Consider the following 13,155-nt stretch of genomic DNA (forward strand, 5'->3'; position numbering starts at 1 on the left):
CTATCGATAATCAATCACGGAAAGAGGAATCACGGAAAGAGGGACAACTATTAATAGCGAAAGAGCGACGAGTGATATTTTTAAACCGTTTTGATATCATTTATTCCCCCCTGCCAGACAACGCATTCTTATTCACAGTGATAAATTTGATCATCTGATCCTGAAGTCGTAATTATCTTCAAGTGTTCCCCGTGTCCTGCCAATTTCTATTTATGGAAGTTTCTCAAAATTTCAAAGGTAATTGAATCTACTTTTTATTTAAAAAAAAAGTACATGTATTTGTTATAGAAACTTAAAAGTATATTCATGAATTTTAAAAGATTTTTTGAATTACTTTAAATAAAGTCTCCTCTAGCGTAAAAAATTTTACAAAATTCTACACCAAAATACTAGAACTGGAACACTTGTTAATGTTAATTTTAGTAGTTAAATGATTGAGCCAATAAAGTATCGTTTTTCATATCGTAAATTAAATTAATGATTCGCGATCTTTATTGATGGCTACGGTTATCAAAGCACGCCGTTGAACATCGATAAAACGAAAGAATATATTTTATGGATACATGCTTCACATTTCAAAGCATTATCAACAATATAAAAATTTCATAGATTGACGTATTATTATAAGTGTCTGTGTAAAGTTTGAACGCAATTCTCTCATTGGTTTAAAATTTACTTTTTGTTTACTCTTGAGTGTTATATAAAATCGCATTTTGTAATACTTGCAAATTGGTTAAAATAATAGTATTAATAATTAAATAAAATTTTTGATGTAAGCCAATAAAACTTTAATGAATATTCGTGCAAAAATTTATTTGGTTAATCAGAGATAGAAAGAAAAGTTGGCAGATAGATGGAAGGATAGATGGCGGATTTTACTTTAGATTCCATTATTCACTCAGAATACTGCAAATCTACAGTATATGTAACGTGAACTATAGATTTCCAGTACTCGCAGTGAATTTTGGAACGCAGCTATCGACACCTCAGCGCAACGTGCAATTCGAATCGCGCGCCGGGCCGCTGCAGGTGGCGGGCCAGTCGCGGAGCATCGGCCACGCGCGTGCGCCGCGCGCTCCCATTGGCCGTCCCGGCGGCGCTGTCATTGATGGAGCTGCGTGGCATGATGGGACGGCGGATCACGATTTTGCAACATGGCGGTGAAGTGAGGGCGAAGTCGCGGGTGCTGTGCCATCGGAAAATGTATCTTTCCTAGTCGCCCGTAGTAGCGATCCCGTCGTTACCTCGTAGTCACGCGCGACAGTGAAGATACGTGTCCGGATATTGGGTGTCGGTCGTGTGCCGACGACCTTGGCGCGTGTAAATATGAGCGGAACGGCCGGCAGCGCGACGACGAAGGTGACACCCCGCGGCATCGTGCGCCGCTCGAGCACGTATGGCAGGGACTAGGGCTCGCGATAAGGGAGCCTCGCTTTCGTCTAAGCACGAGCAAGCCGCCGAAGCAGAAGAACGACGTAGCGACGCGATGTTGTGGCCAGCCCTGCCGAACTGTGAGAACGTGAGTGTCGTGTGCCGCTCGCGCTTCGCGCTGGCACAGGAAAAGAGGCGAGGAGAGGGGCTTCGCGAGACGTTACGCGAGCGCCGTTCGGCCGCGCGTAATTTCGGTAGCGGGCGAGAGAGAGGACCGCGAGCTCGGCGTTCTCGGAATCGGCGAGCGACCTCCAAATCGTGCGGCGCGATTCGATACGACGCAACGAACGCAACGCGGCGCGCCGTGCCGCTCCGCGCCGCCCAACCGCTCGTCCGCTCCGCCGCCGTCTCTCGGCGGAATCTCTGCGGAACGAGACGGCATCCCGAGGCGCACACACGCATACATACACATATACGTACACGCCGTTTCGAGGCACGAACGCGCCGATCGTCTGGCCGCCGAACGACGAGCTCGCCGTCGCCGCCGCCGCCACCGCCGCCGCCGCCGCCGCCGCCGCCGCCGCCGACGTCTCCTCTACCACCATTGTGTCCGAACCGCGCGCTCCGCTCGCCCCGCTGTTATAGCGGTGGCCCGTCCGCGACGGCGGCGATCGTGGCTCGTCGACGCGGTTGGGAATCCGCTCCCACGCCTACGTTTGCGTTTCGCCCGCATTCCGATTCCCTTGCTCTCTCTCTCTTTCTCTCTTTTCCTCCCCTCTCTCCCTCCCTTCCTCCCCCCCTCCCGCTTCCTCACCGCTGAAAACACACTGGTGACACACACGCTTCCCCTTTGAACGACTTGATCCTCTAGCACTCGCTTACCGATGTACCGAGAAGTTGATCTCTGGTCGGGCTCGGTAAACGTCGACGTAGCGATGCTCCAAAAATATACCGCATGCCTGCGACGGTCTAAATGCATCGCGAATAGATGCCGCGGTATCGTCACGATTTTACGAATGGCTCTTTTTAAACGCGTCTGTTGACCGTCATCACTCTGCGAGACTGCCTTGTTTGCTTTACCAGATGCTTACGCACGAATTACTACTCCGTCGTACTGCGCTGCTTGATGATGATGATGATGAGTTATGGACGATTTAGTATCGTGTACGTTGTGTGTGCGAGGGCATAAAAAGTCGCCAAGTTTACTTTCCCAATGTCTTTGTTGTAGCAATAGCAAATGCAATTTATTATCAGGTAGTTCAAACAACAAATCGTTCAGTGAACCGTGGCACGACGACGTGTGATTACACCACACCGCACTGTTTCTGAAAGTTGAGAAACCAGTTCAAACGATTCTTATTTTCTGCTGGGTTTTCCAGAGATAATCCTTGTCGATTGTGCTACGATTATGATTTTTCAAATCCTTTAAATAGTTTTATTTGAAAACCAATAGTTATGCTTAAAGCATACTTTTGAAACTTTTGACAGGCTTGATTGCTAAAATGAGTATTTTATGAATTTAAAAATTTTATACGCATCAATAACTGTTTTACTATTATTCCACAAAGTAGTGATTTAATCTATAAATATTGGTGACACAGCTGTATATAATTTTATTTGCATATAAGGTATTTTAAATGCATATAACTGACTAGATAGATACACAAAGAAGTACATAATTTTCTAATTATCGATTGCTAAGCTGTATTATAAAGATAGTATAGATTTGAATTATGTATTCAAATCAAATAGATACCATGCATAATTTATTCATAAATCTATTTTGTATTTTCAGATATACACAAGAGATAGAAGCTCTATCAATCACTGTGATTTCTGATTGTACATGCGTGCCAAACACGAGGATATAAGAGGGCGTTAAAAAGGGATCCAATGGTTTCCTGACATGATGGAAAGCAAATTATATGTGAAGAATGAGCCGGGACTTGAGGGGCAATCGCTCACGAATGCGCAGCCCAATCCGCCCGATGACGGAGCGAGGATCTGCTTCGTCTGTGGCGCCGTGGGCCACAGCGAGCAGCATTGGCTACGAGTGAAACTAAGTCCAGGTGGTTCGCCCAACGAGCCCTATTTCCCATTTCTCGAGTCGCACGAGCCGCCAAGCGGTTATCGTGGCGATGGTGCCAGAAGCGGCGTTGTCAAGGCCTGCAATCTCTGTTACATTCTGCTGTTACAACAGTGGGAGAGCTATGAGCGAGAGGCTAGACCACACAGTCAGCGGATTTATTGGTTGAAGAGATGCGACGGTGGTCCATTCACAGGAGCCGAGATGGCACTTCAGGGCGAGTACGCCGCCCAAGTTCTGGGTTTGACGAATGATCAGGCACCGCAGCTCAGACAGGAGAGTCGGCCAGTCGGTATTTCGCCGCGATTACCACCAAACTCACCCTCGCCAAGGGTCGAGCAGACCAGACCACCGTCGAATTCGATTGCCGAAGTGCCCAGGCCGCATTCTAACACGGCGGAAACACACAGGCACTTGGAACAAGCGAGGCTTACAATGGAATCTCCCCATCACAGATTGCAATCACCTCATCAAAGATTGCAGAGCCCACGACAGCCTGTTGAAGATGCTAGAGTATCCAATGAGGCAGCATTGGATCTGAGACACGCACCTAGAAACTCACCCGCGCCACAACCCACTTTACCACCGCCAGCAGGTTATAATTACTATTCATTAATCGCGTCTTCTTAATTCATACTTGAAACTAGGAAAAAAAAGAACGCTTATATAATTTTTTATTTTATTTATTTGTCTGTAATTCTTGTTCTTTATTTTATAAATTTTAAATTATATATACGATGCATTAATTATTGTTTTTTTTTAAATTTTTTTTTAATAAGATTGTTTTGGATGCTAATATTGTATCTCAGTAACTGTTCTTTAAAGAAACGTAGAGATAAAGCAGGACGCGAAGGCAACTCTTGAGGGCTCTTCCTAATTACTAAATTGATCGAGGCAGTTTAATTGGATGTTTATCTGAGGTCAACTTACTGCTTTTATTCCTAACTTGAGAGAGAATCAAAGAATGCTCTGTTCTTCATACGGTAAATCGTGGTATACGGTAAAGTGTAGTGTTATTGGAAAAATTATTTTGATAATGAAAAGGAAAAAACGAAATTGATGACAAATATAGACCAGTAAGATTGGTACTTTATTGATTAGTAAGACACTTGTCTCGGTTTGGTACTTAAATACCTCTAATGTGCTGATTTTTTTTTAAATGATAAGATACACATCATTTGCCGGTAACTACGATGTATTACGACTTACTGGCCATCCTATATAAAGAAAGACAACAGCGGTGTATGCTTAGATATTGATAATGTATCTACGATGTGTACGACGTAGTGTAAAAATATATTTAACGGCAATCGCTTTAATGCGCTTAAAGCAGGTCCGAAGTGTGCACTTAACGAAATAACTTGGATATGAAATCACCTTGGACAAGCGCTATCTGATAGGAGTAAAAGCTGTTTTTCACTGCTATTACGTTATCTCGCTTTAGAATGTGTACGCGGTAAATATACAAATCGGGTCGTTATTTGCGTTGGCCTTAGTCCTTCCGTGCACTAATGTAAACGTTTGAAAGTAAAGGTTAACAGTTTTGTAGATAAGAAGTATGTAGAAGTCGCGGCGAAGAGTCGTTCGATTCATTCAACGTACACATCCGATCTAAGTAGCGGTTCTAAGCAATTTTCTCCCCGCACTCCGCGTGCGTTTACGGGTTATATAGTTTCGGTGACCTCTACAATTTCGATCCGACCGATCTGATATTCATTAGTCAGCGGGTGCCCTAACAGATAACCGGGTCGTACGAAATAAAGCTATTGAAACACTGTTCGTCATCGTATATGAAAGTGCGAGGAACTATCAACATTCTCCATATTCAAATATAACGTGGATATAGCGTGGAGATAAACTCGCGAAAAATACTGTTTCTAAGTGGGCCACGTGCAGTGCGATGATAATGTCGAAGGCGTGTGTGATTCTCGAGACGAATAGGATGGCCAGTTGTGTCGTTGCGCGTTCACGGATTTGACGCAACGCTGCATGAAATATGGAGCGTTCGTCGATGATAAACGAATCGTATAACCAATCGTCTGACGTTGCAACGATTGCAGCTATCTACAGCAGTGGATCATCATCTAGCGTTGGTACAGACATCCTGGATTTGTCGATGCCGGATAAGAACTCGGTCACAGAAGTCTGTTATGTGTGCGGGGACGAATTCAAGAGGGGATCTCTCAGTCATATCGCTGCGAAGCCACTGCCAACCCCGCCACATCCTTCTTCCAGTCCACCACCGTTCTTTCCATCACTGATGCTTCATCCGAGGCCGAGTAGAAGTCGACCTATGGACAGTGCTGGACGAGTACAGGTATATATTTCGACACAGTTATTGTTTTAATGTACTTGTAAAAATGTTAAATATTTCTATAGTTATTCATACCGATCTCTTTTTAGGCCTGTTCAGCGTGCCAGCATCATCTTTTAATACAGTGGAAAGCATATACGCGGCAAGGAGTACCGCACGGTGATAGAAATTATACGCTTCGCAAGCGACAAGCCCCTGCAATGGATACAACTACGTTTATTTGCTATACTTGCGCTCTTGAGTACCCTTCATCCAGTATTAGACTTCTGTATTGCTGTCCTAATCCAGAGAAGGAGGTGTACTTTCCTTTTATTTATTCTCTGAGACCTCCGTCAGGAGCTAGTCCTATTAGTCCTCAGGGAATGGTGCAGGTTTGCTCCATTTGTTACAAAGCTATCCCGCAAAAGCAGCAGGTATTTGGTGGAGAAAATCACGAGGCGCAGCCAGGTGGACAAAATGCGGATTTCCGTCAACAAGGTTAATCTTCATTAATCTTGAAGAGTATTTACGCTCTATCTACCGGTGTTTACAGACGTGTCTAAAGGGATTAAACAATTTCGTTGTAGGTCCTTCGCCACGGCCCGCCGTTCCGAAATCTCCAGCCAATTCAGCTGGTAGCGATATTCGCTTTAAGCCATATGACTTAAATAAGTCAACGGTTGCTACAAACAAGCAACGAAGCAGTACCACCGTGAAAGCTCCTACGCCTGGGCAACGAAATTCACCTAGCAACGGCCCCGCGGAAAATGGGACTGTTGCGCTTGGCCAAAATTACAGGTGCTATATCTGTGAAAGATTATATCCTAGCACTCACATGGAATGGTAAGTTTTATATAAGTGTCACCGGGAAGATTATAGTTAATATAATCCTATTACAAGATATCGATGATAATTCTACTTTTTATCTTTATCAGGTTATCTACGAGTCCGGAGGGAATGAATTCACATGCTATGCATTTTCCTTGTTTGAGAGGAATAGCACGTACGTCTGAAAACGCTTGCATGGATAGTTATGGAAGGATATTGGCGTGTAGTCACTGTGTGAATCATCTTACGCAACAATGGGAAAGTATGGATGCTGAACGGATTCCTTTAGAACGTCGCAGGTTAGTTCGTCGCAAATTACATTAGCTATTATTCTTAAATGATTTGCATAGATTACGCATGTCAATAATATAGTAAGAAGTGTTTTGCGTGTTGATTAAAATGACTTCTAATTATGTCTACTATTTGTATGTATATGTGTTTGTGTGTGTATGTATTTAAATTTTTAAATGTATACATACTCACAAATGATAGATATAATTAGAGAAGTCATTTTGATATTTAAATACATATATAATGTATTAAATATATTTATATATAGTATTTAAATATCAAAATGATTATATTTTGTATATAATCCTAGAAAAATATATTAATAGTTTTTATTAATAATTATGTTACACACATAATTCTGTAAATAGTTTACATTCAAAGAAATTATTGTCGTTTCTAGAAATTATCTTTACTGTTTTTTATATCAAGGAAATTAAAAAATGTAATATGAAATATCTGTTGAATTCCAGGTATGATATTCCTAGTCCACATCCAAATGGTGACGTGAACCGGTCAATTGCTACACCACCGAGCTCCAGTTCGGATCGAACATTTAGAAGCAATCCGGGCACATCGAGCAGTTCGATTTATTGTTTCCTGTGCGGTTTACACAGTGATTTAACTCTCGCGAGAGTTCTGTATGGTCGACCTCAGGGTCGAAACGCACCATTCTTTCCGGAACTGTTGCGACATCAGTCACCACCAAATGCCGAACAGCTCCGTGAAGATGGCTCTGCCCTGGTCTGCACATTTTGTTATCATTCACTGTTGGCACAGTGGCGTCAACACGAATCTCTTCCCGCTGGCCAACAAGTGAACGCGGCCGAGCGCCAATACAACACTCACGACTATTGCTGTTATGTCTGTGGCGTCGTGACGTACAGGAAACGAGTACGTGCGCTGCCCGTGAAGGATTACCCGAACTTGACGAAGGAACGGGGTAGCAGGCAAACGGAAAAGAGCCTATTGTTAGAGAACGGCGATTTTGCAGTAGTGTGCTTAGATTGCTACGAGACCTTGCGTACGCAGACTCAAGAATACGAGAGATGGGGTCTGCCTGTTGAGAAACGCGAGTACAATTGGATTGTGCAACCTCCACCGCCCGAGGATAGTCCCGATGTGGCCATAGCTAGATTACCGTCAGGCGAAAGGTCCGAGAAAGTGGTGAGTACACTATTTACGTGTTTGCACATCGATGAGATATAACGTGCGCGTAAATGGATAATGAGATCTATTATATGTTAATAAAGACGAATCGCTACAACTACGTCTGTTTGTCTCTATCAGGTTCCACCGACATTAACCGTCAGGCCAGCGCGAAAGAATTGCTCACCAAAGGCACCCGACAAGAAGGCACTTGCGAAAATTCCGGAGAAGGAACAAGGTAAGTGGTAATTCTAATGAAATGTGCTTACTGTGCAGTGAGTTTCGTATTATATGTATGACATGTACGAACATGTTTTTTGTATATATCAACACTGTTTGGAGATAAAAAAGAAAGTAAAAAATTATCACGTTATTCTGCTATTTAAATAAGACGTTTAGCGTACCTGAATTTTTTAAAGTATACTCAGCGAGTTTTAAACTTTTCTCATCTCTCGCACAGTAATGCACTTACTTAGTACTTCTTAATTAAAGGATCAACAACAACTCTCGGAAGGTTTTCTCTGGCATCAGTAGTTGAAGCACACTTCCGTACTTAGATAATATCAAGTTGACTTTTATTTAACTCGTACTTTTTAAATTGAAACCATTTTGCTGTAAAATCGCGCAGAACGATTAATCCTGTTAAATTTCTCGTTTTAATAGATTTTTTTATTCGCATAAGTAATTCAAACTGCGAAATTATAGGATTGTACTTATAACAATTCTCAAATATTTAAATATTACGAAAAATTTCTTACAAAAAATATCGGTACTTACTGAATTTATTACACTGAGAAAAAAAAATTGTTAACTTGATTAAATTTTTTAGCTTAAAATTTTTTCAATATTTGTATATTTAAGTTAAATTTCTTTAATTTAATTATTTATATATTTAACTTAGATACATAAATACTTGAATGGAAAAAATTTAATCACGTTGAAAAATTTAGTCAAGTTAATAATTTTTTTTCATTGTTAGTGTAGGATTATACAAATATTTATATATTTTTGCTATTACTGTTTTTTTTTTTTTTTTTCATTCGTAATTTTGAGATTTTAACTGGAGGCTTAATATCTTTTCGATCGGAAATTTTCTCTCAAAAAGACTAAATAAAGCAACTTTTACGAGATTTATCGATCAATAATATTCAGTGTTCCTGAAACGTAAAGATTATACTTGCACATAAACACCGTTAATCTTTAGATTTAATTAGGTCGTTAATAATAATCATATTTTTTGCACTTCGTAAATTCTTGTTCATCGATAATTTATATTTTTTATTTTAAAGTAAAATGAAGTGGTTCATGAAACGCAAAGTGTGCACCGATCGATGTACTAAAACGGAAGGCAATGCCTTTTGATCTCACCGAACCGCATACTTAAAGCATATACATATATACATACATATATAAATATATATACACACAGGTTGAAGAAAAGGTATAATAAGGAGGAACCGATAAAATACCAAAATTAAGGCGTCAGAAAAAAATGTTTTATATAAAAGTCGTAAGGTTTCGACAAATACGTTAAACGATGATACCTATTTGATCTTGAGAGCCATTTTACCAATTTTAAAATTTTAAACGGAAATTGCCATTTCCTATTATCTTCAATATTCTTGTAGCTGATACCAGAATCTTTTCAAAACTCTACAATAAACTCTCTTTTGGTTGAGACATTTCCGAAATATGAGCTGACAAAGTTCCGATACTACCAATATTATCCAAGATGTACCGCATGAAGGTAGTTTGGATTTATATTACTTCTTTTATATGTATGTGTGTGTAAATGTGTGTGAGTATATCAGCAGAGATAAGGGTTCCACGGTTCGTCATAGTATTTAACGACTTAAAATCTTTAGATACCCGGCGAGGTACCTGAACTTTGTCAACTCGTATCTTGAAAAGTACTTAACTAATAAGAATTTTATTGTAGCGTTTTGAAAAAAATCTTGTCAGCTGTAAGAATATTGTGAATAAAAAAATGGATATTTTCATTTAAAATTGGAATCAAATGGATATCGATATTCGATGCGTTTGTTGAAACACAACGATTCTTGTATAAAACATTTTTTTCTCAGATGCCTTCATTTCAAGATATATTTTACCGGTCTACACTTTTTTCTCATCCCGTATATTTATATATTCATGTACTTGCGCGTATTTGTACAAAGATTCGGCGGGGTGGAAAGTACGATGGAAGGCGAACAGTGGATGTGTAAGGAAGAGGGAGGGTAGATGAGACGTGAGTGGCGCTCTTAAAAATCCGACAGACAAAAGGAGACTGGCGGTGAAGAGCCATCCGAGAACACAGTCTCTGATGGTTTGCGTTCGAGCGAATTTTCGTTGCTTTTTTTTCCCCACTGTTCTTCGTCTGATTTTCTCTTTTTTTTTTTCGTTTATATCCTTTTTTTTCTTCCTCCCTTATCTCTGCGAACCTTCTCTAAGCGTGTCTCGAGTTACGAGCAATATCTTTTTCGCCGCGAGCACATGTATACATATACTCGTGTATTCTCCGCAATTATATCTTGTGATGCTATTCTTTTTTTTTACGCATACCCCAAAGCGATACGATCAATTTCGTCATATTAAAACAATAATTCGTACGTTCACGTGTTTACATATATTAATTGTATGGAATTTTAGAGCGCGAAAGATTAACGCGAGAATATGCGCAAGGTGTGGTGCATCTCGTTACATTTTTATTCGCTGACACCGCGCGCGCGCGCGCGTTTGCCCGAGAAAAGCTTTCTCGCCGCGAAAGGTTTCCTTGCGGCTTTGTTGCTGTTAGCCCGTAACACTTTCGATTCGTTCTCTTCCTTTTTTCGCTCTGACTTTAGCGGCGGCGTGCACGCCCCTGTAGCGCGGAGGAAGGCACGTCTCCTCTAGTTTACGCCGTTGGACGCGTGAGACCACCGTGCAAACCTGCCATTTAGGAGTCGTAAACTTGCACTCGAGCAGGCTGTTGAAGTCGCCTTTTTAATCCGGCCGCAAGACAAGCTTGTAAAAAATATATTAACCGAGTTACCTTCTCGTACAGGGTGCTCCATAACGTTGTCGCGCCTTCCTCTTTACGAATTCTCTTCAATCCGCTTGATTATTGACAAAAATTTGTGTAAAGAGGGAAAGAGATTTCCTATTTTACAAACGTCGCGATTATTTCGAGGAGATAAATATATCGCGAGAAAATTTGCCGTGAAATAAAAAGACTTCCAACTTTATACTTATTTGTTCCCGTGTATCGGGAATAATACGAGGTCATTACGTTTATATCGGAAGCATTGCGAAATATGCCGGAAATCCTGCTGTTTAACATACCAAACGTTTTAGCGCTATAATAAACTCGCGCATCCGGATGCTGTGCGTGACCCCTTCGAGATGCTTAAGTATCATTATCGCGAAGGTAATGTCCATTTGTGGAATATCACTGTTGGTAAAAGAACTACCGATTTCTTCACTTTGAGCTTCCGTTCCACGAGGCTTTTGCAATGGAGGCATTATATACATGATCAAATGATACACTCGGCATTGTTGAAAGCAATGTTGTCACACGTTCGTAATTCCTATCTGCGACTCGCTAAAGCGTGCACTTGGCGCGAGGCTTGATCGCGCCTCTTGATAATTTTTCCGTGTATCATCAAAAATTCTGAACCGCGCGAAATAATGGTCTTCGTAATCGTTTATAACACACGGAAAGGACAATTTTGCTGAAATACAAATCTGAAAATAGTTGTGTTGAAAATAAAAAAAAAATTATATTGTATGTTTAAATGATTTGATTGCTAGCATGTCAAAACTTTTTGCAGCAGTATCATCGTGTTTGAACGTATTACATAATTAATTTGATAGTCTAACATAACGTTTTCTGAGCTGTGTCTAGCTAAACTTTTAGATACTACAGTAAAATTGTTTTTTTTTTGTCCGTGTTTCAAATTTTTATACATTCTTAAATAATGACGCTTAGCGCATTAGGTGAAAACTAAATTTAATCTTCTTACGTTAAAATTTAATTGAACTTTATCCCCTTCGTTAGCTTTCGAAGTTTCTATTTTAAGTATCATTACTAGCCTGCGTTGCCAGTACTTATTTAATAATGATTTCATTAAAATGTAAAAAATTCCTTCTCAAACTTTTGCGACACAGACTTATCCATCTCTCGCATATATTTTCGACCGAAATGCATTTTTCAAAAGTCCGTTGCAAATTTACGAATAACTAAATTCACGGCGGAAATTGAACGCGCAAACGCTACGGTAATTTGCCGCGACTGAAAAAGTCCTGAAAATGTAAGAAGAAAACGCAGCGTCGTTGATAACTCCGAGTATCGCGTTCTCATCGGGAGAGGAAAGGAGGAAGGAAGTGCGCGCAGGCAGGTATAATACGATCGTCGAGATCAGGAGGTCGATTAAGGTCGGTCGATCTGGCTTAGAGGATACCGGGGGTGGCGCTCGAGGTGTCGGATGGGACTTAGCGGAGGGCTTAGCGAGGAGCTTGCGCCCGCGTGGATGGAGCAAGGGGGGTTAAAGCGCGGAAGGTGGAGTGCGGCGTGCTGTGGCGGGTGAGGAGTCGCGGAGGAGTGGAGGCGGGATGACGGGTGGCGGAGTTGGCAAACGGGGAGGCCAGGAGGGGCTGAAGGAGAAAGAGCAAACGCCCGCAGCGTGACACCGCATTGCGCCCACTTGCCAACCCGCCCAACACCTAAATTCGAATTAGGGAGCCAGCCCCATCGTTTCTCGTCAACACGCCTGCCGCCGTTCTCGTCCCGGTCCTCGTCTCTTCCTCGACTCGTCCTCGCCCACTCGCCCATCGACCCTCTTCACGGTAAACGTACGGGGCGAGATGTCAGCCCTCTCACCCCGTCCGTCTGTATGCACGACGTCCATCTGCGATCCTCCTCGCTCTCTCTTTCTCTCTCTCTCTCTCTCTCTCTCTCTCTCTTGCGGAGAGAGCAATCGGCAGAAAAGTACCCGCCGAAGCGTGTTGCCTGCCTGTCGTCTTCCCTCGGGAATCGATATCAATGTCATCGGCGACTTGCTTCTCGCGTTCCTTATCCCTCGATAACTGGCACTCGATGTACTCGTGGCTGTTCTAGTCAGGCACGCGGCCAAAAGGCTCGATTTCGCTCGTGTACTCTACC

General features: G+C 41.8%; 1 protein-coding gene across 1 annotated transcript in view; it reads left to right on the forward strand.

Moving 5' to 3' along the window:
- Positions 1-1,128: 1,128 nt before the first annotated feature.
- Positions 1,129-13,155, forward strand: part of LOC105198567 — a 97,467-nt gene continuing 85,440 nt past the window's right edge. Inside the window, exons 1-8 of the mRNA XM_011165318.3 lie at positions 1,129-1,519; positions 3,167-4,052; positions 5,518-5,774; positions 5,861-6,248; positions 6,338-6,593; positions 6,686-6,877; positions 7,340-8,033; positions 8,157-8,253. Of these exons, the coding sequence (XP_011163620.1) occupies positions 3,278-4,052; positions 5,518-5,774; positions 5,861-6,248; positions 6,338-6,593; positions 6,686-6,877; positions 7,340-8,033; positions 8,157-8,253 (2,659 nt within the window). The 5' untranslated portion in view covers positions 1,129-1,519; positions 3,167-3,277. The remainder of the gene's footprint in view (positions 1,520-3,166; positions 4,053-5,517; positions 5,775-5,860; positions 6,249-6,337; positions 6,594-6,685; positions 6,878-7,339; positions 8,034-8,156; positions 8,254-13,155) is intronic.

Source organism: Solenopsis invicta, chromosome 5 (assembly GCF_016802725.1).
Source record: "Solenopsis invicta isolate M01_SB chromosome 5, UNIL_Sinv_3.0, whole genome shotgun sequence".
NCBI classification, from domain to species: domain Eukaryota; kingdom Metazoa; phylum Arthropoda; class Insecta; order Hymenoptera; family Formicidae; genus Solenopsis; species Solenopsis invicta.